At 29.8% G+C, this 26,340-nt stretch overlaps 3 protein-coding genes across 3 annotated transcripts; 2 read left to right on the top strand and 1 right to left on the bottom strand.

The window, feature by feature from the left end:
• Positions 1–4,895: 4,895 nt before the first annotated feature.
• On the top strand, positions 4,896–10,553 carry LOC105790010 (fatty acyl-CoA reductase 3). The gene is made up of 10 exons (XM_012617381.2): positions 4,896–5,061; positions 5,167–5,270; positions 5,343–5,545; positions 5,712–5,812; positions 6,137–6,329; positions 7,361–7,522; positions 7,644–7,725; positions 8,637–8,906; positions 9,703–9,830; positions 10,124–10,553. The coding sequence occupies exons 1-10, from the start codon at positions 4,983–4,985 to the stop codon at positions 10,275–10,277; spliced, it is 1,476 nt and encodes a 491-aa protein (XP_012472835.1). The 5' UTR covers positions 4,896–4,982; the 3' UTR covers positions 10,278–10,553.
• An 11,360-nt stretch (positions 10,554–21,913) lies between these two features.
• On the bottom strand, positions 21,914–23,560 carry LOC105790009 (cytochrome P450 94C1). Its single transcript, XM_012617380.2, has one exon. It carries the CDS (start codon positions 23,529–23,531, stop codon positions 21,993–21,995), a length of 1,539 nt encoding a protein of 512 aa, XP_012472834.1. The 5' UTR covers positions 23,532–23,560; the 3' UTR covers positions 21,914–21,992.
• A 1,856-nt stretch (positions 23,561–25,416) lies between these two features.
• LOC128042929 (50S ribosomal protein L14, chloroplastic-like) lies at positions 25,417–25,755 on the top strand. The gene has a single exon (XM_052634403.1). It carries the CDS (start codon positions 25,417–25,419, stop codon positions 25,753–25,755), a length of 339 nt encoding a protein of 112 aa, XP_052490363.1.
• The last annotated feature ends 585 nt before the right edge of the window (positions 25,756–26,340 follow it).

Here is a 26,340-nt window from a genome sequence, read left to right as displayed (position 1 = left end):
AATTAAAAGGAAAAAGATGACAAATTATGCTCATCTTCTTCATATGAACGAAATCAGCAAGGGGGGAAGCCATAGTTAGGGTTTTCAAGCTTCCAAGCTCCATAGTAAGTGATCCCAAGCCCCGTTTTTAATGTTCTTTACGTTTTTGAGATCCCGGTAGCTTAATTTAGCTTATTCTAGCAATAATTTAACCTAGGGTTTATATTTGGAAAAATACCCATAGGTGAAAAGTGTTTATTTTGATGTTTTATGATAGAATATGAAACTAGAAATTATGTTAAACAACTTTTGCTAAGCGATTTTAAGTGCAAACGAGTAAAACGACATAATCGGTAAAAATACCTAATGTTCATAAGTACATGTTAGAGTGGGAATTTGATGTTGCCATAGAAGGGAAAAATGTTCAGAATGTTATAAAACATAAGAATAAGAGATGAAGTTTAATTTCCGAGCCTTGGGGCAAAAATGTAATTATGTAAAGTTTAGGGCAAAATTGTAATTTTGAAAAGTTAGAGTCGAGGGCTGTTTTGATGAATGTGATTATTAAATAAGTTAAATTTACTATTTTAGATCAAGAAGTACGAAACTCGAGGTTAGACAAAGGGAAGAATAAAGTTGAAGACTAAGTTGGTGAATTTGGCTATAATTGGTACCGAGGTAAGTTTACGATAAATAAATGCAATATTTCAATATTTATTATCAATGCTGTTATTTTCCAGCAACTATGAATTTATTTTATGAATTTATTTGATGATGATCTAAGCATGAAATGATAGAGAATTAAAATTAAAAGTCCCGTTGATACATAAGGATGGTACTGGATACGAATGTCATGACATTTGGGTAAAGAGGTCCCATGTAAGACCATGTCTGGGACATGGCATTGGCACCGAGATGAGAGGTCCCATGTAAGACCATGTCGGGACATGGCATTGGCACCGAGATGAGAGGTCCCATGTAAGACCATGTCGGACATGGCGTTATACCAGATGAGAGGTCCCAGTAAGACCATGTCCGGGACATGGCATGGGCACCGATATGAGAACATCCCATGTAAGACCATGTCTGGGACATGGCTTTGGCATGTTATTATCGGAAGAGACCGAGTATCCTTATTATTCCAATGTAGCTCAACGGGCTTGTAAACGAATTATGTTCATGAAAGTTCGGTTTAAAGCATAAATGGCAAGCTCGGTAAGTTATAAGAGTTAAGAACTTATTATACTATCAATTGATGTTCAACGATGCAGCAAGAGTTGAGTAAGTTATGTACACAAGTATTCTAAGTAAACAAGCAAGAGAACTAGTATGAGATTAACTAAAGAGTAAACTAGAGATATAGACATTTGAGTTTAATTATTTAAGTTAAATATTGTTATTTATTTGCTAGTAAACTTACTAAGCTTTATGCTTACTTCTTTTATTTCTCTTTCTCTTATAGTATTGCAAAGCTACTTCAAGGATCCTAAAGAAGTCGGAGATCGTCCACACTATCAACCACAACCGCCAAGATTTTATATCGAATCACGTTTGAGTTATGGCATGTATAGGGATTTAGTTATTTTGTATGTTTGTGATTATGATTTTGCTAAAGAATGGTGTGTAAGTATTTGATGATGTATGGTTATTAAAATGGTTAAGTATGAAGGTATTTGTTGTTATAAGAGTCTAGGTGATAAATTATGTATGGAAATCATGAAAGGATGAAATTTTGCAAAGAAACAGAATTCAGGCAGCAACAGTGACGTGACTTTGAAAAATCACCCAAGATAGTATAAAATGAATTAGAGGGTGAATGATATATGGAATTAAAGCTTGTTGAGTCTATTTTCATTGAAAAATAACGGTGTAGCGAAAGGAATTTTATATTTTAAGATATGTGAATTTTCGTGAGACAGGGTCAGAACAGTTTTTGGTGTCCCCTGTTTTGAGTTTAGAAAATCATTAAAAATTGTACAAAAATGGTTATGAGTTATAGTTTATATGTATAGATTTATCATTGAGTTTATTTTCTGTAGAAACAAGTAAGAACTTCATATGAAAATCCTACAGTGAGAAAACTTATTTTTAGTGACTAGAGGTCAGGGCAGTCAGGTGGTGAAACAGGGGAGACTTTAACTAATAAACTGTACTAATTGGCTGAACCAAAAATTCTAAAAATTTTATGGTGAGTAGATATATGAGTCTAGTTTCAGGGAAAATTTACGGAATTAAATTTCGAGTTCTGTAGCTCAAGTTATAATTAATTTAGTAACTACTGCGCGATTGGACATATTTGCTGTAAATAGTGAAATAAATTTTCAAACCTAGTTTTTATGCTCTGAATTGGTAAGATAAGCTAAGTAATGCCTCGTGCTCGACTCCGGAAACGGTCTCGGGTAAGGGGTGTTACATGGTGAGTTATTGACATGTGTTTTGGAGTGTCAAACGATGCTCAAGGGTGGATAGAATGGATGGGTGGGAACTTCAAATTTAAAATTGCATTGCATCATGAACATAACATGTACATGCATTGAATTACTGAATGTTTCTCACATTATGCTTAATTTGCTATGATGCTATAGATTGAATGTTTTATTTTTTGAACAATTATATATAATGGTTTAAAAATTAGACTCACATTGGGTTGTCATAAGCTCACTTTCCCCTTTCCTTCTCTCTCAGGGCAGAAAACTAGGACTCGTAATGGCATCGAAGGAACCTCGGACTAGCATCTTGTTTTTATTATTATCTAAAAGTTTCCATTAAAGCTTTTCTTAATAATTTTACTAGGTTTATGTTTTTTATCAGGTTGTAGGTTAAAAATTATTTATTGCTTTGGTTTGTGATTATTTAGCTTATTAATTTTTAAACATGATATTTAATTAATACTCTGGTAATTGCATGATATTTGGTTTAGAAAACTATTATTGTTAATAATATTTTCCGTTGCTTTACAAAATACTTAAAGTTTTGATAAAATCTTTTAAACCTTAATCGTTTTTCTCTAAAACTTCACATTAATAATATTGTAATTGGATTACTAAGTAAAATCGGTTTGATTAATGAATGTTTTTCTTAAAACCAAAAGAGCGAATTCCATACAACTCAACTCAAGCAAAAGAATGGCTTTACTGGATCACTTCGATGATCAATGTAATACCTTTGACTTAGCCGGAACTCCTAGACCAAATCAAGGGTGTTACATTTGATGTAAAAAGTATGTATTAATCGTTAAATATATATTGATAAAAATTAAATTTTTAATCGATATAATAGAGAGATTATATCATTTATGGTATATTATAGAAAGCTTACACGTTTTAGAAATTACTATTTGGGGTTGAAAATAGTTAGGTTAAATTGGCAACTAATTTACCTTTCTGATTTTTGTAGGTCACCTCCTCACCCACAGACAAATAAATTTTTATTATAACTCATCAGCTTCCTAAGTTTTCTGTTTCCTTTAATAATCTTCATGTTTTCGATAAAAAAAAAAAAACTTTTTTGGTCAAATGATGGTTTCAATCCTCTATTAAGCTTAAATTGTTATTTTAGTCTATGTACTTTAATTTAGATTTTGACGTGTGATCATTCTACTTTTATAATTTATTTAGTTAGTCCAAATAGTTAACAATATTAACTATTCCGATCAAAATACTAATGTGAATTTTTTCTAAAACATTCGTTCTAGCAAAAAAAAAATCAATGTCAGCATAATAGATTAAAATGAATGTTTTAAGAAAATTATTGTCAATAGCTTAACTGGAATAGTTAACGGAATTAATTATTTAGACTAACTAAATACTATTATAAAAGTAGAGGATTAAATTATGTCAAATTAAAATACAAATACTAAATTTCAAAATTAAGCATAGTATAGGGCCTAAAACCAAAAGTTGACCTTAGGTTTTTAACATGGGAAATGCAAATTTTCAAATGATCAAATAATGAAATTCACTTTAATTTATTAAAATTTGGTCACAGTAGTTTATGAAAATCAAGAAATTTGTCCAACTAAATAACACTATTAAACTTTCTCGATCAATCTCCAACTTGAAAGTAACGGTTTAGCAATTTCTATGCATTGAATTTTAAAAAAGAAAAGAAAAGAAAAGAAAAAGTTTGGCAATTCATATGAAACAAATTCACGTGTTCTCACTTAACTTCTTTGTTTCTATAAAGATCAAATATCAAATTGATTATTTCTGCTAAAAATTTAATCTATTTGTATTTTTAAAAATTAGTGTGACTAACGAAATAATTAAACAGTGACATGCCCATGCCACGTGTACCTCATGCTACCATACAATAACAAATTTTTAACAGTAGAAATAGATGGAAGTTTTAACAGAATGCCCAGTTTACTCTTTGATCTAACGTAAAATGACTAATTTGCTATTAGAACAAAATTCAATCTGACTCTTAGTATTGGGGCCTCCATGGTACTTTTACTGTATAGTTCACCGACAATTGGACTTAACTTCTCTATTTTTGTAAAACACAAAGATCAAATTCCGATAAATTCAAGTGAAGGGACTAACATCTCGGCTATCCTAAAGGATGAAATTCGCAATTATACCAATTCAATCTAACCAAAAAGCTTTGAAAATAATTACACGAACTGTCTATAAGAGCAATTAAAATTTTGGTTTCTATATCATTGTCTTGTTAGCATTTATGTAGATTTTCTTGGATTTTGAAGTTGTACCAGCTAGTCTATTTTTAGGAATTAAATAAACCCAAATATGTCACCTTTATTACTCATACATAAAATAATTTATTTTATATCAATCATTTACTATAGTAATATTATGGGCAACCCCATGAAACTCCCAACCACTTACGTGTACTCCACTCCACCTCCTTATTCAATTTTCTCCTCTTGAATGGACACTATATATACATGTTGAGTCCCTTACATCTCCTTTAAAACCTCAAGGCAACTGTGTTTTATCACAACAACAACAAAAACATCTTTCTTTCGGGTTTATTTTTTGGCAATGGAATTAGGGAGTGCTCTTCATTTTCTTGATAGCAAGTCCATTTTAGTCACTGGTGCTGCTGGGTTTCTGGCAAAAAGTAAGAATATTACTCTTATCCTTACAATAATAAGGAGGACATGACTTACATATATACATCCAATTGAGCTTTCATTCGGTTGACTTATGTGTTTTGAAAATGCAGTTTTTGTGGAGAAAATACTGAGGGTTCAACCAAATGTGAAGAAGTTTTATCTTCTTTTACGTGCTGCGGATCATAAATCCGCTATCCACCGCTTGCACAATGAGGTGTGTTTATATTCGGATTAAATATATACTCGAATCCGAATAACATATGATATCGTTTTTTATTTGTGACAGATTATAGGAAAGGATTTGTTCAAAGTCCTGAAAGAAAAATGCGGGAAAAATTTCAGTTCATTCATATCCGAGAAAATTACACTAATTCCAGGAGATATATCTCATGAAGATTTGGGCGTTAAAGATTGTAATTTAGTACAAGAGATGTTGAATGAAGTTGATGTTGTGGTTAACCTTGCTGCTACAACCAACTTTGACGAGAGGTAACATATATATATATATATTTATTGTCTTTCAGTAAATCAGATGATAGTTAATGTCTGCCACTCTAACTATGCCTTTGAATGTATGTTGTCAGTATATCAAATAGTGGAAAATATTTTCCAATTATAATTTAAACTATATTTTTGTTTTTATTTTTTCATGTAGATATGATGTGGCACTTGGTCTCAACACATTTGGAGCTAAATTTGTTGCAAATTTCGCCAAGAAATGTGTGAAACTAAAAGTTTTGGTTCATGTATCCACAGGTTGGCGGAAAACAATGTTTTTTTTTTGGTAAAAGTGTATAATAGTCCCTATATTATACTTCAAATTGCATTTTGATCCTTTTTTGGAAAAAAAAACCATTTAATTCACTTAATTTTAGCGAAAGACTTATTTGATCTAATATATAGGGACCAGTGTGTTATGTTTTCTCAAAACGTAATCCTAGATATAATATAGGGACTGCTATGGTAAATTTACCTTTTTTCAATAAAATATGAATGTTTTTTAATTTTTTTATTATATAAAGGGGTGTACATTTTTATGCAATTGATGATTTAATTTAATGTTGTGGTATTCATTTACAGCTTATGTGTCAGGAGAAAAGACAGGGCTTATACTTGAAAATTCATACAGCATGGGAGAAACACTTAATGGTGTTTCAGGCTTAGACATTAATTTTGAGAAAAATGTTATTGAACAAAAATTGAATGAACTGAGATTGCTAGGTGCTTCAGACAAGGATATTACTCAAGCCATGAAAGATTTGGGCATTCAAAGGTTGGTAATATCCTTTTTTTTTTTCCGAGTTTAAATCAATTTCAAATTCGATCCTTCAATAAAACTCAGCACCAATAAACCTAAGATTATGTAAGAGATTTAGAATTTAAAATTTAAGAGAATATATATGTTAAGTGGTGATCATTCCTTTCAAAAAAGTTTTCAAAGTATTATCTGTCTAGGAGTCGGATGAACCTCTTAATGTGTCGGTATTGTTCTTGAATCGAGTTGGGATTTTGTTTCTTGATTCTGTCTAGAGTTCAAGCCAAATTCAAGGTTTACATAACTAAATGGCATTGTTGGACTAAACTATGCATCACACATGATCCACCTACAAAGGGGACGTGAGAGGGAGTGTCACAAATTGCGTTTTGGTCCTTGCCAAAGATCAGGGTTCAAACTATCTCTTTTTAAATTTGTGAACTATCACGTGTGTCGATTTTCTAGATTTTGTAGACCCCTAATGGGTTGGTATTTTTTTTGAATTAAGCTAGAGTTTTGTCTCCTGATTCTATCAAGAGCTCAAGCCAAAGAAGATGAGGTTCATAGAATGAAAGTGTCTTGTTGGAGTGAGCCATACATGGCACCAAGGGCAGTGCCAAGGGGGTAGGCGAAGGCATTGGTCTCCCCAAAAATGGGGAAATTGTAGGTTTTACCTTCTAAAATTATAAGTTACATGTAAAAATTGCATTTTGGCCATTTCCAAAAATGAAAAAATTTTATTTAATTCTTTAAAAAATTATAAAGATATTAACTAATACAATGGTGAAATTACATTTTAGCTCTTACAAAAATATATAATTTTCACACCCAACCATCTATGAAGGGACGAAGTGAGAATGCCTCAAATTACATTTTAATACTTACCGAAAATCAGGGTTCAAACTCTATCATTACCATCTCTTTCCAAACTTATAAATTATAACATGTAAAAAAATTATCGAATCAAGTTGTGTCCAATTAGTTAAATATTTTATTTTTCCATTTAAAGTAAATATTATATTATTTATTTTATGAAAATTAAATTTTAGGGCAAGATTTTATGGATGGCCAAATACATATGTATTTACAAAGGCAATGGGAGAAATGCTAGTGGGGGAATTCAAAGCAAATATGGCTACAATCATATTAAGACCTACTATCATAACCAGCACTTTCAAAGAGCCATTTCCTGGTTGGGCTGAAGGTGTTAGGTAAGCTACCCCTATCGTTTTATAATTTATGGTTTTATTACTAAATTAGTCCTCTAACTTTTTTGTTTATAGTTTTCTTTATAATTAGTTATTTATATACTTCTTTTGTTTATAAGTACAGAACCATCGATAGCCTTGCAATGGGTTATGCTAAGGGGAAATTGACTTTCTTCCTCGGTGATGTGGACTCAGTTGTTGACCTGGTGAGTTCAATTCTCAATAAAATGTTGGTTGATTTCTGATTTTGGTTCCTCTACTATCCTTAAATTTGGGGTCTAATTCTTTTACCTTAATCTAACATAATTTGGGGCTTACTTTTATAATATCATTAGTTAATTCAAATATTTAACAATGTTAACTATTACGGTTAAAAGTGTTGACGAGAATTTTCTCTTAAAGAAATGGTGTTTTTAAAAGAAAATCCAAGTAAGTGGAATAGTTAATAATTTAATTATTCGCTAACTAATGATATTATAAAAGAATAGAACCAAAGAGAAGTGAAGCTAGAAAATCATTTTAAGGACAATCAATATTGAATTTAAAATTTTGTGGAGTCAAAATGTAATTTTATCAATGTACTAACTAAAAATTTTACAATTTTTAAAAGGTCCTAAATACAATTTTACCATTTTGGTGGCTAGGGCTACTCCATCGCTTATATTATCCTAGAGTCAAATTATGTTATATTAATAATAAATTAAAAATCGGACAAGTGGTCAAATTGATTAAACTAGTTCAACCATTGATTTAATAGAAAATAAATAAATAAATAAATATTCATATAAATATTCAAAAAAATTATAAATTGGTTCAACTGATTCAACCGCCTATTTTTTGTCTCGATTTCCTATTTTTATCAATTCAAAAGCGGTTTAATTTATTTCTAATTTTATGTCACCGGTCAAACCGATCAAACCACCAGTTTCCTATTCAACTGACCGGTTTTGGTTAGGTTCTAACATTACTAAATTAATGTACAAGAACTAAATTCAAATTCTAGTATAGTAGAGGGACCAAAACTAGAGTTTAACCGGTTTTTCATTCATCTACATAACAAGCAATTGCCTCAAAATCACATCATTAATGTATGAAAATTTTCATATTATTTTTTCAGATACCAGCTGACATGGTGGTGAATGCCATCATCGTAGCCATGGTAGCCCATGCATCGAACCAACCATCGGAGACGATCTACCAAGTGGGTTCGTCGATGAGGAACCCGGTCAAGTACCTTAGCCTCCAAGACTTTGGCTACCGATACTTCTCCAAGAAACCTTGGATCAACAAAGATGGGAAGGCTGTTATTGTTGGTAAAATTCGTGTCATGGATAGCATGGCCAGCTTCCATAGATACATGGCTCTTCGATACTTGCTCCCTTTGAAGGTTCGTAATAATAATACGGGTGTGCAATCGATTGGTTTGTTTTTAAAAAACATCGAAAAATTAACTTAACCAACCAACCTCGTGCTTTAACTAGAGACCAAATGGGGAGTAGGGCTAGTAGGGGCTCTAGTCTCCTTCTCCTTCGTATTTTCTTTAATTTTTGTATAAATTTACAAATCTATGGAGTAGTTAATGGTCTTAGTCCTTCTTAAAAAGTACAATTATTTTATGTTTTTTAAAAATTATAAAATTATAAATTAGTATAATATTGGTAAAATTATCTTTTGACTCTTTCAAAAATTTATGATTTTAATTTAGGCCTCTAAAACTTTTTTCTGTCTTCACCCCTAGCTTAACTAGAGGTGAAGCTAAGAATTTAGTATTAGAGGGCTAAAAATAAAAATTTTATTTACAAAGGGCTTAAATTGAATATTTTAAGGAGGAGTAAAGTTAATATTATTTTACTTAACAAGGAAGGTGAAGGCCAACCCCTAGCTACGTCGTGACCTTAGCTAACCTAATTGATTTGATTTAAAATCGGTTAAACCATTTTTTTCTATTAAAAGTCGGTTGAATTCAACTGATTTGCAATAATTGAACCTATACCTAATCAAATTAACCATCATAATTGATTCAACCGAAAGCCGGTCAATTCGAAAAAACTTTTACTCACTCTTACCTCAAACTCGTCCTTATTTTAATTAGTTCATATTTTTTCTCAATTGCATATGTAATAAACATTACGATTATCGATTACGGTGAAAACCGTAAAATAAGTATAATTCATTTTTTTCAGGGACTGGAATTTGCAAATACAGCATTTTGCCATTTCTTTCAAGGAGTTTACAGTGATCTCAACAGGAAAATCAGCTTCGTGACTCGGTTGATAGACATTTACAGACCCTACTTGTTCTTCGATGCAATGTATGTATCTATAAATTCTTCTTATTTTATTTTTATTTTTATCAAATCTTAAGAAACATCGAACGGCACAATGGTGTAGCTACGACTTAATGTCAAGATTGAGGTCTGAAAATTTTAAAATTCTTAAGGCGAAGTTAGGAAATTATTAATAAAATATTTAGGGTGAGGCAAAGTGCAATAATCAATTATAAGAAGCAATAAAGAATTTCCATTGCTTGCCCTCCTCCCTCCGAGGAGATCCCTGTTAGTTTGATGCTTGTGCCTTGTAATAATCGATTCTATTGAATTATCAGATTTGATGACATAAACACCGAGAAGCTACGAATGGCGGCGAGATCCAGCCTAGCGGAGAACGATATGTTCTATTTCGACCCTAAATGCATCAACTGGGATGATTATTTCATGAACACTCATATTCCTGGGATCGTAAAATACATTTTCAAATGAAAAAAATAAATTAAGAACTAGGGTCGAATTAATATTTAGTTATATATATATATATATATTTGAAGTGTCATTGTTATTCATGACAGCATGAAAATTATATATAGCTGTCTACAAAAGGTTGGGTGTACTTCAAAAGTCGAGTTCAAACTTTTGAAAATGTTATCATTGGAAAAGATAATTACAAATTTTAAAAATTAATCTCCGTTTATCGTAAAACGAACATGAAGAGATTCTATTGAAGTATATTAATTTCATAGTGGATTTCCTATATATATATATATTGTGTTGGTGAATATATATGTTAAAGTTTGTGGAATTTATAAATGGAAAAATATTTATATTGAATTATTTTCTTTGGTTCGTTCAATGAGTTACAAAAACGAATCCCATAAGATATAATGGTAAAAATATGATAGAGGTTTTTATATTAAGAGTCAAATTGTATTTTATTTCTTTTACTAAAATTGTAAATTAGTCATTATACGTTAGATCAACGAACAAAGTAGCATTTTTTTTGTTAAAATTTTTTATCTATTTCTACTAATAAAAATTGATGTGTTTGATGGAATAATTAGATAGTTCTACGTGGCGTGCTACGTGTATCTCATGCTGACGTATAGGGTCTATTTTTTAACAGTAGAAATGGATAGAATTTTTAACAGAATGACTAATTTATTCTTTAGTCTAACGTATTAAATTTCAACGGTAACAAAATACCTTTGCATTTACTTAATAAAAACTGAAAAATGTTATAAAATTTAACAAAGGTAATTAAATTTCAACTTTTTTTTGCAATTACTTTAAATTTAAATACTTTTTTTGAGAATTTTAGAATTATATATTTTAGAATTTATATAAAAAGAATTTTAAACCTTTTTGTAGTTTTTTACAATTTTTGTAATAATATTATTAATTTCAAAAATTTCTTTTCAATTATCATAATTTTTGTAAATTTTATTTTATAATTTATATTTTTTCTAGATTATATATATATTTTCTGAATTTTATATATTTATTTTCATTTTAAGTTTTTTAATGTGTATATACATTTAATAAAAGAAAATAATTTTTTTACATAAAGATGTCATGTGGTGTTTTGTGATTGGCTATGAGAATATTTTTAAACGTTTGTCAAAATATTGGACTAAAAATATAACTGGGGCATACTTTAGGTACCAAATTAGAATTTGAATGTACTTTAAGTACAAAATTGGGACAAAAAAATTAGGTATCAAAGTAAGAAAATAGATATAATTTATGGGCCAAATCATGAATTAAACTTAAAAATGTTTTTTGGTCTCTAAAATTTATAAAATAAAAGCATTAGCACTTCAATATTTGACTATTATATGTTTTAAAAACTTAATCGGAAATTAAATTGCTCAACTATGGTTTTTTTTTAACCACCCAATTATGAAAAGTTATAAAATGGTCACCCAACTATTAGTATTTCTCTTTTTTGGCCAACCAACTATGAAACGTTACAAAATGGTCACTCAACTATTTGATTTTGTCTTTTTTAGCCTCCCAACTATCTTGGAGTTTTGGGTATTTCTATTTACACATTAGCCAGCAGGTGAAGAAAAAAGATAAAATTAAATAGTTGAGTGACCATTTTGTAACTTTTCATAGTTGGTGACCAAAAAAAAAAAAAATCATAATTGGGCGATCTCTACACTCTACAGTAGTTTATCCAAAAATGAATATATTTTGCTTAGGCATGATTGATAAACTAAAACATTAAGTATTGAAAAAATAAGTATTGAGAAATTAAGTGTAAAAAATTAAATCAACTGAAAACTAATATTTTAATGATTTATTTTTTTACACATGTTTGATAATCTAAAATAAAAATTTTGATAGAATCTTTTCTAAAAAAGTGTAGAAAAGATAAGTAGATAAAATCTACCTATCACTTAATGGAGAATATTTTAATTAATTAATTTTATTTTGTTTACTTAATATTATATAATCCTATAAAAACTTTACGATTAAAATTTGATTTTTATTTAGAATAAGGTTAAATGTTTAAAATGTTTCATATTTTATTTAAAATTAAATATCGGATATAATTATATTGTTTTGTAAAAGATAACATAATCTTAAATAAAATAACTCTATTAAGTGATAAGTAGGGCTTTAGCGTTTCCGAGATTGGATTTAAAAGAAGGCTTAATATGACATTTAGCATTTGAATTTGACATTTTTGCTAATTTGGTATCTCAGTTCTTTTTTCTAATTTGGTACTGAACTTGACACTTTTTCTTAATTTGATACCTAAGCTATTTTTCGTCCAATTTGGTACCTAAACTTGACAAATGTTATACAACTCCAATATACTAAGTAACAGTGTTTTTTTTTTGTGAGGTAGCAAAAGTAATCAATTTATTATGCACAAGTGGAAGATGACTTAGAATTTATTTTCTTCTTTTTATTTAAATATTTAATTACTTTTAATTCAATTTTTTTAAATTTTACATAATGAGATTCTTTTAATTTGTGTTTTGAAGCTCATATTTTCTTTTTTTTAATATTCATTAAGCATATCTCAAAGCACAATTTTTAGACACGGACTTCCTTTGATACTAACAAATTTTTTTTTGAAATTGAGGTCTTTGTGAAGGCTAAGTCATGCTTTAAGCATGCTGTCTCTATTGAATAATTCTTAACATTACCAATCAAAGTAATCTCAACCCCAATGAAAAGCTAAATGTGGACATATTTCTTAATAAAACGGAGGGAACTTCAAATAAATGTAATTATTTTTGCTATTGAATTTCATATTATTTGTCATATGTCGGTCATCCCTTGATAAAATAAAATAAAAACTAACAATGCTAACGTTTTGGGGTAATTTGTATAACATTTAACAAATTTAAATACCAATTAGTCAAAAAGAAGAAGCTTAAATACCAAATTAAGAAAATGTCAAATTCGGATGTCAAATATTATATTAAACCTTTAAAACCAATACACATACAAGAGTAGTATTCATGATTATTTCTTAAATCTACTATTTGTAATTAGATGATTGTTTATAGTGAATTCGAAATTCCTAAATACCTTATTAATTTGAAAATTTTAATTTATTTATAATATATGTAGCATATGAAATCCAGAACCCAGCATTAATTTTAACTTAATTTTATAGGTCAAAAGTCAAAGCACTAAGAAAATAAACATATTATTTTGTCAAAAATTTCTAATTAATTGATTACTTGTTTCACGATTAATTATTGATTTTTCTTATAATTTTAATTTTTCGATTTTAAGACTGTAATTGAATCATTAAATCTATCAATTTTCGATTCAACCAATTAACTTAGAACTGTTTTCGATAAAGTTTGAAAAAAGTTTCTCTTCTAGAAGGAGAATAACATTAACATGTGAAAATTTATGTAATTCTCATTTCAACAAAATTCCAAAAATTGTGAAACAATAAAATAATTCCCCAATTGTGAAAGGGACAAAAGAAAAAGCTAAGCAATTTCTCTAAAACCCATTAAAGAAATCCTAATAAATAAAGTTATTATAATTTGGTGTCACATTTATTGCATTCTTTATTAGTGGAAACAAAATATGAAAAGCATTTAGTTTCGTTTCAAACCCATGACTATAATGTAGCCTTAAACCTATAAATTATTTTTAATTTATTTTAATTACCATTTACATTAATAGAATAGCTCAATATATATTTATTTGTGTCAAATTATAGAGTAAAAACTTAAATGTTAAAATATGCTTTAAGTCTTTATACATGTTAAAAATCAAAGTACATGTATTTAATCCAAGTTTCAACATGGTATAGGGGCCAAAATTGAAATTTGGCCATTGTCTTTAATGTCAAAAAAAGGCAATGCAAACCTGAAAGATCTTTAGAGCATTCAAATTATATATAACAACGAAATTTTTAATAAAAAAAAGGTTAACAATATTAACTATTTGGACTAACTAATAACATTATAAAAATATGAAGACCAAATTATATTAGAAATTAAAGTGTAGAGATTAAATTTGTAACACCCCGACACTTGACCCGATCGTCGGGTCCGAGCTGCAAGGTATCACATTTGTTGCCGGAGCTACTATAATTATAACATTCAATTCAATGATCAATATACATTTAATTATAAGTAATTCATACATATTAAACATTATATAATCAATTTCGAATCTTATACACGCTTGCGAAAGCTCGTTTGCCAATCTAAGGTCGATATAGACCAAAATATAAAGAATACAAAGTTTCGAGCTGACATCACAACTTTGGGGTTTCCTCATCACAACGTGACTCTCTATTTAGGGCCCATCGTGACCTCAAATCAACGACATCGCTACATGGACCTTGTTCTGTTTCTCGTCGCGACGTTAGAGGTTTTTCATCGAGGTGTGACAATCTATTTCTTCCAAAGCCAATATGTTACAAGTTAAAAGGGACCTAAAATCACTTATATCCATTCTCATACAACCAATTCATATATCCAAAACCAACTAAAATCCATTCAAACACAAGTTCAAATCATTAACAAAAGATCATTTCATGTGCAACTTAAACATTTGAGACCTTTAGCCTAAAATTCCTAGATACATGCCAAAAGACTAAAATGAACCACTTATTTAACCATTAGTACTCATTCAATTCATACTAATTCCATACCATTCCATGATCAAGCACTCATTTATGCATTACACAAAATGCTAATAGAAACATATCATTCATGTACCAAGACATTCATTTCTTTTGCTTTAGTATTTATAACATTCGAACCGGTTCTGGAGTCCGATGACTCCTTCATATTCATTTCGGCCCCCAGGGCTCATTTTCAGCTAAATCACAATATAACCATATATCTTCTTTATTTCAACTTACATAGCTACAAGTTTGGCTTAATAGTATTTCATGTTACCTTATCCGAATTATTTACTAACTTGTGATTTGTAACCCTTATTAACTTGACTCAGAGTCAGAAGGATACTCAGTTCGTCCAACCAACACACCAAACTATCACCGAAGTGCATCATCAAATAAACTGAAATAAGGTAAACTGGCACGTATGTGCATACTAGTGCACGAAGCGTATCCTGGAGCACAAAGCACAAATCTGGCACACGAAGTGCATCCTGGTGCATAAGCGCATAATCTCGTACTCAATTCAACCCTATGGTATGCCAACTATATTCGACACAGCCCAAACAGCTAATAGGGTACTATATTCAACTCATTACAATTTAGTACAATTACCATTTATCAAACATATTCACTATCATAGCTCAATTCATTAACATATCATATCTAATTCATATCATTAATATATATTTTCACTCAATTCCATAACACATATCATAGTTCAATTAATTCATGTTGTTTTACATTTTATTCACCTTAGTCCTCTATTTCGACAATTCATATTCAAGCTCAAACCAATAGTTCAATTTATCACTAAATACTCATCTTGACACTCTCATATGCAAATAATGCAATCAATTAAAATGGCTTTAAATCATAAATGTACAAATCGAGATTTCGTGCGCCACTCATCGATGGTTTTCGCTTTTCCTTTCCCTCTCGACGATTCAATGTTGTCATTAGCTATGAATAAACATAAAGCATATCACATTATCAAATTCCAGCCAAATCAGAGTCAAACAACAAATTTCACATATTTTGTAATTTATTCAGTTTAGTCCCTAAAATCGAGACAAGCATAACTTTCAATTTAGAGCCTCATATTAGAATCTGATTTTACCAAAACTCATTAAGGACCCTCTATTTTTTATCCTTACAAACAATTCATGACAATTTGTATTTTATTCAATTTGGTCCCTAATGTACGAAACTAACAATTAAGCTTTACAATTTAGTCATTTTAATATACTAAACTTAATTTCTAACAATTTAACACCTAATTCATTCAATTCTCAACTGTGGAAACTTTCTAAAACTTTAACAGTTTTATAAATTAGTACATTGGCTAGCTAAACCAAGCTCCTATGATTCACTTTCCATAAAAATAAAAGAAAAATGGCTAGGGACTTACTTGAAATTAAGGTAAAAAAGCTTGAAACCCTACAATGGCATCCTCCCCTTTTTGTTTTGAATTTTCAGATGGTTGGAGAGTATGAATTCATCTCTACTTCCACTTATATATATTTACTTGATTAAAAGTTAATTAGTTTAATTAATTAAGTTTTAGCTAATTTAAACCTTAATTACATGAACTAATTAACATGCACCGTCCACTAACATATATCAAAAGTATTTTCTATTTTGGTCATTTGGTTAATTACTATTTAAGTCCCCAAGTCTTAATCTAATTAAAAATCTATAGTGATTAAACTTTTACAATTTAGTCCTTGAGCCATAATTACTCACAAATTCGGTTAAATCGCTTAACAAATTTTTAATTCAACAATTTACAAACTCGATTTACGAAAGCAGGGTTTCGAAACTGCCTTTTTTGATACCACTGGAAACTGGGTCATTACAAAATCTCAAATCCATGCATGATAGAGGGGCTAAAATTGAAATTTAACATTTTCTAGTAATGTAAAGAAAACAAAAAGAGAATAGCACATATCAACAAAAGGAAGGATCAAATTAAAAGGAATTAATATATGAGGGGTAAATCCCAATTATGATTATAGTAAATTGATTAAAACTGAAATTTAACTATATATCTTTTGTGGACAAGAAAGTAGAGGACTATATTAAATGAAATTAATATAAGGATTAAAACTAAAATTGACTATTTATCTTTGAATGAAAAAGAAAATAAAAGAGAAGTGGATGAAGGAAGGCCCTTTTATATATAATTTATTGATACTAGTTTTAAACCATGCCACTCATGGAGTTAGATTATATATATTTTAAAAAAATTATATTTAACATTATTATAAAGATAAATCTTTTTTCATTTACATTGAAATATTTACACAATAAATGTATTTACTCATCAAAGTAAATAAAAGTAAATATCAAATTAAATGTAATTTAATATTGAAGTATTTATAAGGGACAAATCTCAAAATTATACATGAACTTTAATTTGGTACAATTATACACGTGAAACTCTAATCGTGGTTCAAATGTATATTTGAAACTTTAATTTTGATTTAATCATACACATTTAAAGAAATAAATACATCAATTTATTTTTATATTGGATAAATATAATTATTTATGTATGCAATCTATAAACATAAAATGATGTGTTTTCATATTTATTAATAAATTTATTACATAAATATTTCAATGTAGGTGTATCATATTTGAATTTAGTTTATTCACGTGTAAATATTTTATTGGAGAAAGGTGGCAATGTAAGACGATTTTAGAAGCAGTAGTTATGTGATCATAATTAAGAGGCTCTAACCCTTGTAGTAGTAATAGCTAATAGCAAAAATGCGCCTAATGATGTGATGCTCGAGAGTAACATGTGAAGGTGATGTACCAAAATTAGCTCCACCAACCTTATTTTAATAATAATAACCACGTGAATAAACTAAATTCAAAGGTATTATTCCCAAAAACAACCAAACAACCTTTTTATCCATTTATAATTTTACAAATTAATATGGCAAAATGGAATAGATAATACATAAGCTGGTGATAGAGTTTGGTGGTTTTGCATGATGGAATCCACGTAAGCAACCAAAAACCCTAAAAAGACAAATTAAGTATTAAAACCACGTAGAAAACTTAGAAGAAAGACAAATATATGGAAGGGTTTTAATTTGGTAATTATTTTCATATTAGATTATTCAAGTTAATTCTCGAACTTGACAAATGTTCTTATATTAGAGCCTAAACTTTTTTTGGTCCGAGTTAGCCTCTGATATTTTCTTAAAAATCCTAAAGTTTAGCCCCTTATGTGAGAATAATTGTCAAGTCCAAACCCCCTAATATAGGAACAATTGCCAAATTAACTTGGATAAAAAAATGTTCAACCCCAATGTGAGAACAATTACCAAGTTTAAGGACTAACTTGAACAAAAAAAAAATTCAAACCCCAATACGAAAGTTGTTACCGAGTTGAATCCCAAATAGTAATTTAACCTAAATATATAAATGTATTTTTTCTAAACTCACCCTAATTTATAAATATTAAAACCGACAACCACCTTTAATCATGACTAGTTTTTGCTTGTTCAAAAATAAAACCGCCTGTTGTTTTGGTAGTGTTAGGCAGGTATTTTAGTTTGAAGGTAAGAAAACGTTTATTAAATGTCTCTTCTATTTTATAGTTTGCATATAATTTCTTTTTTCGGGTGGGAATTGATCCAATGGTCCATTTTCATATGTAAAAAAGGTATAGCCTTAATCAAAATTAAGTCTAAAAGATTGATTAAAAAGAACCATTTTTGTCAAAATTAAGTAAAGCATGAGTCGTGTGCATTAATGATCTACAAAGATGGTGAGATTCCACTTTTGGGATTTTGTTTTGGGTTAATTTCATTCATACATTTTTAGATTTTAAATTTATCTCTATAATTTTAAAAAAAAATTCTTGGAACTCTGAAACCATCAAATCTTCGATAAGTTGGGCTAAACAATAATTTGAAACACTCAAACAAGACCTTTTTGGACCGCGCAAGTTTGATCACATTTCTGATTCAACAGGTACTTGGTTTCACTTATTTACTAATAGCGTTGTTAAGTTGAAAGCAGAATGGGTTGCTGTCGAAGGGGTGGCGTATAAGCAAGATGGGCTAACCTTAGATGGCCTGTGGATTGCTAGATATAATTGGTATTTGGGTTTTTGTTCAGTGTTTGATGCCGAATTGTGGGGAATCTTAAATGGTCTAACCTTTGTTTAAAGGGAAGGATGCAAGAAAGTTTCCATTCACATTGACAATTTGGAGGTGGTCAAAGCTCAACAAGACATCCATACGACTATGGATCTTACAAACTATGGAGCAATGAGAACTCAAGCATATCCCCCAAAGAGAGAAATCAAGTTATGAACAATCTTGTAAAAATGGCTTCAGAGAAAAATTTAGCTTTAACAAGTATTTGCAAAAATTCCAAAAGAGATAGCAGTGATTGTTGAAGTTGCTAGAGTTTCAAACTTTCCGATTTTAATTGTTTAATATGTTTTGTTTGTCTTTTTCACAAAAAAAAATTGATTTTGAATTAAAATGTTTTAATTGAGTGATTAAGTATTGGTGTCGTATTAATATGGTCTTTGATAAACATGGGTGAAATCATAAATTCTTTTAAGAAACCAGATTAAGTTATATATTTTTTGGGAGGAGCAAATTGTAATTTTATCATAGATTAAGTTAGGGGTTTTTTTAATTTTGAGGGTCTAGAGCAACAATTTTCCATTTTGGGGTTGTGACATGCCTCTATTGATAAACCTAATTGTTAGGTTAGGTGTCAAATGCTAGCTTAAATCTCATATGGATTGTATTTAGAACATGTGTATATCTACTACCAAAGGTAAAGATAGTAGTTTTTTAAGAGGGACGAAATAAAAATAGTATTCTTTTGGAAGGGCTTAAAATGCATAATTTTCATTGTAAACTATCTAGGGGCTTAAAAATAATTACTAGAATAGGCTATAATTGAAATAACACCATTCAATCAAGGGACCAAGGCCCCTACTTACCCCTAACTTTGTCATTGCATATTACATGGATAGCTTAAATCTTACGTGTTAAAAAAAAAACCTTCAAAATTTTACTGAAATTGTCTATTTCCTATAACACATAAAATCTAATTTATCCATGAGATAAATACTGATAAGTTCATAATTTGATCCATGTGCTTCAAACATGTTCCACATTATATGTGGACTCTCATTTAGTACTTAGAAGTGATAACTAGATTGACAAAATGAACTAATTGAGACAACATTAAAATAAATAAATAGACACATATTATCATCTTAATAATTTTTATAATAATATTTTAAATATATCTATAAATAATACTACACATACAGAGAGGCGAATCTAGGGGGTCTGGCAGGGGCCTCGGCCCCCCTAAAATAAAAAATTATTATTTAGGTCCTTTAAAAACTTTTAAAATTTTAAATTAGTAAAAATAAAATTACACTTTAACCTCCTAAAATTATAAAAATTTGATTTAATATGTAAATTATTAAAAATTAAAATTTTATTTAGACGCACCTAAAAATTTTCTGTGCACATACATTAATCTTACGAGTCAACTGCTAAAGAATCTTAAATTCCTTGCTGCCATGCACGTAATTCCATGATATTTCATGTTTCCATATGCCTCGTGATTAATTAAAATAAAATATGATTATAAAATTATTAGTCTCACCTTTTCATAGGTTAATTTATTTAAATATACAAATAAACAAAACCTTATAGTTTGCAACAAAATTAAATATTGCCACTATGCACATGGGTTTAGGGAAAAAAATCAAATTTGTATCTTTATAGAAAATATTATGTATATTGACGTGTCTAAGTCTAGACCATAAATATAATGTCTAAAGTTTGGTCTCTTTTGTCTTTTATTAAATGTACATTGTATAATTAATCTCGTAATATTTATTATTAAAATGAGTCATTAATTAATATTACTTTTCAAAAATTTTTATATGATCTGTTTATCTTATATACTGAGATATCGACTAATATTACTTGTTATTTTGTGGATATGTGCGGACTTATATTTGAAGATATATATATTTTGTGAAGCAACAAATCGTTAAAGATCGAATTATTTGAATCAAATAAACTGGATCCCTTATTTCGTAAAAATTAACTTGGTCAGTTTAAAATTTTATCTTAAAGATCTTTGATTTATTCTGGACTTTTGTGAGAATATTTTAATATAATCTTGTCTCTTATCTCTTATATATTAAAAATATGTGTAAATTAAAAGGGTATGGAGTTGAGAAACATTTTTCTAAGAATGCACTTAAGACTGTAAAACATATATGTTGCTTGATTTTATGGTCTAAATCTTTAAGTGTAAATATGAAGTTGCTATATGGGAATGATATTTTTAAAATTTTAATTTTAATTTTTTTCAAAATTCTAGACTTTTTATAATTTTATATTTTTGAATAATATTTAGAAAATACCCAAATTTACCATGTGGCACGACCTGAAGGACTTACACAAAAATTGATTTTTTTGATGACTTAATTAAATATTTAATTTAATTGAAGAATTAATTAATTATTGACCTTTTATTTAAGCTTTTGTATATTCATTTTCTTGCTTCTTGTTGTGTTTATTTTAATGAACTTGTCGGTAAAGCATGCATGTTACCCCTTGTCACAGAAAAATAAATACTAATAATTAAAAAGTACACATCGAATCAGGGGCGGTTGCCCATATTATTCTTGGTCTACAAATTAATTTACTATTTTCTCATGAATTAACATGTGAACCTTCTCTATTGCTTTGCGAGCTGAGGAGGGACCGTATGAAACTGTAATTTTATGTCAGTTTTTTTAAAATTTTAATTTAAAAAAAAATTTATTTAGTATTCTCCTATTGAAAAGAGATAAAGATAACGTGGAATTATAATTTCATATAATATAATATTTTATAATAATGGGAAGATTCGAATTTAAATCTATTGAATTAATAAATTTGACTGATGTTAAATTTTTTTTTGTGGAATTTAATAGGTCAACTCGCATCAAACATTTGTATGAAATTAATCTAAATTTACTGAGTTACGACCAAATTCAATTCTAACAGTTTGTGAAGGAATTCTCTTAGCAATTAAGCTTCCCTTCGTTGGACTAGAACTGGTAAGCCGCCTCTCACGGTGGCAGTGAGACCCGGGGCGAACTTTGGTGCTTGATTCGGATCAGCAACCTGAATGTTGAACCGTTTGATTATGGCTAGAACCACACATTTCATCTCCACTAATGCCATTTCCTTCCCTAAACAAACCCTTAACCCGGCTTGGAAAACCGGGTACTTGTATGGGTTTTCGGGTACATATCTACCGTTTTTCAACCATCTTTCCGGTTTGAATTCAAGACAATCGGAGCCCCAAACCCGTTCCATCCGACCCATCGCGTAGGGATGGTAAGTGACCCTAGTACCTTTCCTTACAAAAGTAAAATCAGGCAAAACGTCGTCGTGTTGAGCGAACTTCGAGTCCAATTGAACCGGCGGAAACAACCGTAAGCTCTCGCATAATGCCGCGTGCAAATAATGCATTTCACGCATTTGATCGAACATTACGAAATCTTGATCGTCGCTCGGCGAAAACCCGGCAGTGACCTTTTCGAGTTCGTCTCTAATGGCGAACTCGACTTTCGGGTTTTGAGATAATAACCAAAAGAAACTAGTTAGACCGGAAGCAACCGTATCACGACCAGCCAAAAGGAAACTAACGACAATGTCACGAAGATACTTGTCGTCGTCGATCATTGTCGCCATAAATCTCGACAAAAGATCACTCTTGTCGGAAAAACCAAGTTCCCGTCGTTGATTAATCATACGTTGAGCAAATTGATCCACCATTTTAATGGCGCTTTTAAGCTCTTTTTCAGACCCTAAATTCAATACCCTTTTAACTTTCCATATCAAAGACGACGACGACAACCCTCTTTGTGCCGATAACTTCGACGCCAAATCAAAAGCCTCCGCAAACTCCGACGCAGGCATCGGCAACGATAATTCAAGGCAGCAAGGATCAAACCCGAATGAAAATTTACAAATATTATCAAAAGAAAATCTTCTAAACACATCCTGTAAATCTAAAACCTGACCGGAAACTGAGTTTAAAAGAGGGATAAGTCTAGTTTGAATCTCCGATTTAACGATATTAAAAGCATGCATTCTAATGGAAACACTACCAAGTTCAAGACTAGCCATTTTTCTTTGAAATTTCCATGAATCACCATCGACGTTAAATATACCTTTGCCGAGTAAATCACCGAGGAGAATCGAGAATGGTTTTCCTTTTGGGTAATTTTCGAACTTTGTTTTTAATATGTGTTCGACGTTTTTAGGATCGGCGGTGATGATATTGCCGAGGATATGAATATGGATTGTTCCCGTCGGCGATTTTGAAAGAAGGTGAGTATACCAATCACAAAGGTTATTGAAATCTTTGGACCAACTTGAAGTGAGGAATGATTGGCAAGTTGAACATTTACACCATAGTTTTAATCTTAAAATGAAGATTGATAATGAAAAGAGGGAAAATGAGAACGTGAAAGTGAAGAAGATGAAGGAGAAAATAGTGCATGTGTAGTTGAACCATAAAGAAGAAGAAGAAGAAAGGTTTGAAATTGAATGATTCATTTTGATTGATGGAAAGAAAATAAGAAGAGATTTATGGGATTTGAAAGAGAAAATGATGAGGTTATTTATATGTAGTTTTTCTTGTGGGGGAGATTGTTGTTTGGCACGCGAGAAAATTGATTTTCATTGTTGCATGAAAAACGCGTGCCCAAAACTAGAAAACGACGGTCTTTCGATGGGTGATAAGTGGGAATCACGTTATTCCAATTGATTCTTAGTGACATAAATATAATAAAAATGTAACACTTCAAAATTATACCAATTCATCTCTTAAAATTTAGCCGAATTCTAGTTTATGAATCAAGTTAAAAAATACGAAGTTACCGTGGTTAAAAAAATTTAGGGATCAAATTAATAAAAATTATTAAAGGACTAAATGTTTAGTTTATCCTTTTTAGGCTGATTTTATTTTGAAGCTTGCTGTGATTCAACCACGTGCTTGGTTGCGTTGCCTACCACCAACCAAGCCTTAAAATTGAACTTTCTTTTTCTTTTCACTGAATTTCTTTATGAGCGGTATTTTATTTAGGTTAATTTCACTACACTGATTAAATTATTAGTAAATTTATGTTTTAGTGATTTAATTTTAAAAATTTTCAAAATAGTTATTGAATTATTCAAAAAATTTATTTAAGTTATTAAACTGTTAAAATCATTGTTGTATGATTTTTTTTCCGCACTGCTTGCACCAATCGAAAACTCTCATTCTCTTTCTATTTTACAGTTCAACTCTTTTTTCAAGAAATAACTTTGAATGTTATGAATCTGCGAGTCAAAATCCAAATAATTTTCTTCTTTGATCCTTGACATTGATCGTCGAATCGATTTGAATATAAGATATGTTCTTCTACTCGTTGATGGATACCAATCTGTCGTATCGATCGTTTCTTTTATTCTGATTCTGAGAGGTCATGGGTTAACCCGACAACTGAACTAGAAAAAGAGTAAATATTCGCCCGCGAAAATTTGAGTTTAATTTTATTTGATTGTTCAATTTTTTCGATCTGAATCTAATATGAATATGATAAAAAAAAAATAAAGATTCGTCATAACATTATAACAAAACCAAGATAAGACATTATCTAGAAATAGAATCCGTGTTTAATTCCTTATATTCGTATATATATATCCAATAGATCCAAACAAGATATACAAATTTCAAATAGATCAGATAAAATCACAAAGCAAAGAATCCCAAAATTCAATTATTCATTAACTACCTGTATATCTTAAGACTAAGAATTAAATATTTTTTTAGTCATTTTTCTTTTCGCGAGGAGCTGGATGAGAAGAAACTCTCATGTCCAATTCTGTAGTAGAGATGGAATTCATAAACAACAACCATTAATATAACCCCAAAAGAACCCGATTTTGTAAACAACATAGAGGAAGAAGGAAGGGGATATCTTATCGAGGTAATCGGATTTGTTTCGGTAGATATGCTCTTCAAGCACTTGAACCCGCTTGGATTACATCTAGACAAATAGAAGCGGGGCACAACGCAATGACACAAAATGTTCGCCGTGGTGGAAAAATATGGGTACGTATATTTCCAGACAAACCCGTTACGGTAAGACCTACAGAAACACGTATGGGTTCGGGGAAAGGATCTCCTGAGTATTGGGTAGTTGTTGTTAAACCAGGCAGAATACTTTATGAAATGAGCGGAGTAGCCTAAAATATAGCCAAAAAGGCTATTTCAATAGCGGCATCAAAAATGCCTATAAAAACTTAATTCATTATTTGAGGATAGGAATATAGAACCAAAGGAAAGAAGTTTTGTCTTGGGAATAAAAAAAACAATTGCGAGTTTTTTTTTTCTTTTGACAAACAATATTTCTTTTTTTCTTCGTCCTTTGTTACATTGAAAAAAGAGATTTAAAAAATGATTCAACCTCAGACCCATTTGAATGTAGTAGATAACAGTGGGGCCCGAGAATTGATGTGTATTCGAATCATAGGAGCTAGTAATCGCCAATATGCTCATATTGGTGACGTTATTGTTGATGTGATCAAGGAAGCAGTACCAAATACACCTCTAGAAATATTAGAAGTGATCAGAGCTGCAATTGTACGTACTCGTAAAGAACTCAAACGTGATAACGGGATGATAATACGATATGATGACAACGCTGCCGTTGTCATTGATCAAAAAGGAAATCCAAAAGGAACTCGAATTTTTGGTGCGATTGCCCGGGAATTGAGACAGTCACTTAGAGCTTGATAGTCAGATCTTTCAAAAAAAAGGTAATAATCTAATTATTTAAATAAAAACTTTTGAATAATTCAGTAACTATTTTGTAATTTGTTGGTGTAGTTTATTCTTATTAATTTAATTTGGGGGTTCAATGTTCCAAGTACTATCATAAATTGACAATTGGGAAAGTCAATCTTATTTATTACTAGTTTTTATTCCATACGGTGCACGAAATTTATTGTATTTATAAAAATAATGTATACGCCAATATATAAAAATAAAAGAATATACGTATCATATATATTTGATATGCTATTTATATGACTTTCTCTATCTCGTAATAATTAAATATATTCATTTAAAATGTTTAAACTAACCTGAAAAAACACTTTAAACTAATTTCCTTAAGTTTTTTTAAAATTAAAAAATTAAAAATTCATTTACATTGTTAATATAAATGATTAGAGATAATTTTAATTAATTTGATTCAAAATATAATTAGATAATATTCAATTAATAATTATTTTAAAAAACTTATTCAAATTGCTGATTGAGTCTTAGCTCAATTGGCATGGGCATTGTTGCCAATGCAAGAGGACGTGGGTTCAAGTG

The sequence above is a fragment of the Gossypium raimondii genome, chromosome 8 (assembly GCF_025698545.1).
Source record: "Gossypium raimondii isolate GPD5lz chromosome 8, ASM2569854v1, whole genome shotgun sequence".
Lineage (NCBI taxonomy): Eukaryota > Viridiplantae > Streptophyta > Magnoliopsida > Malvales > Malvaceae > Gossypium > Gossypium raimondii.
Note: the sequence above shows the minus strand (reverse complement) of the source record. Positions and strands in the feature narration are given on the sequence as shown.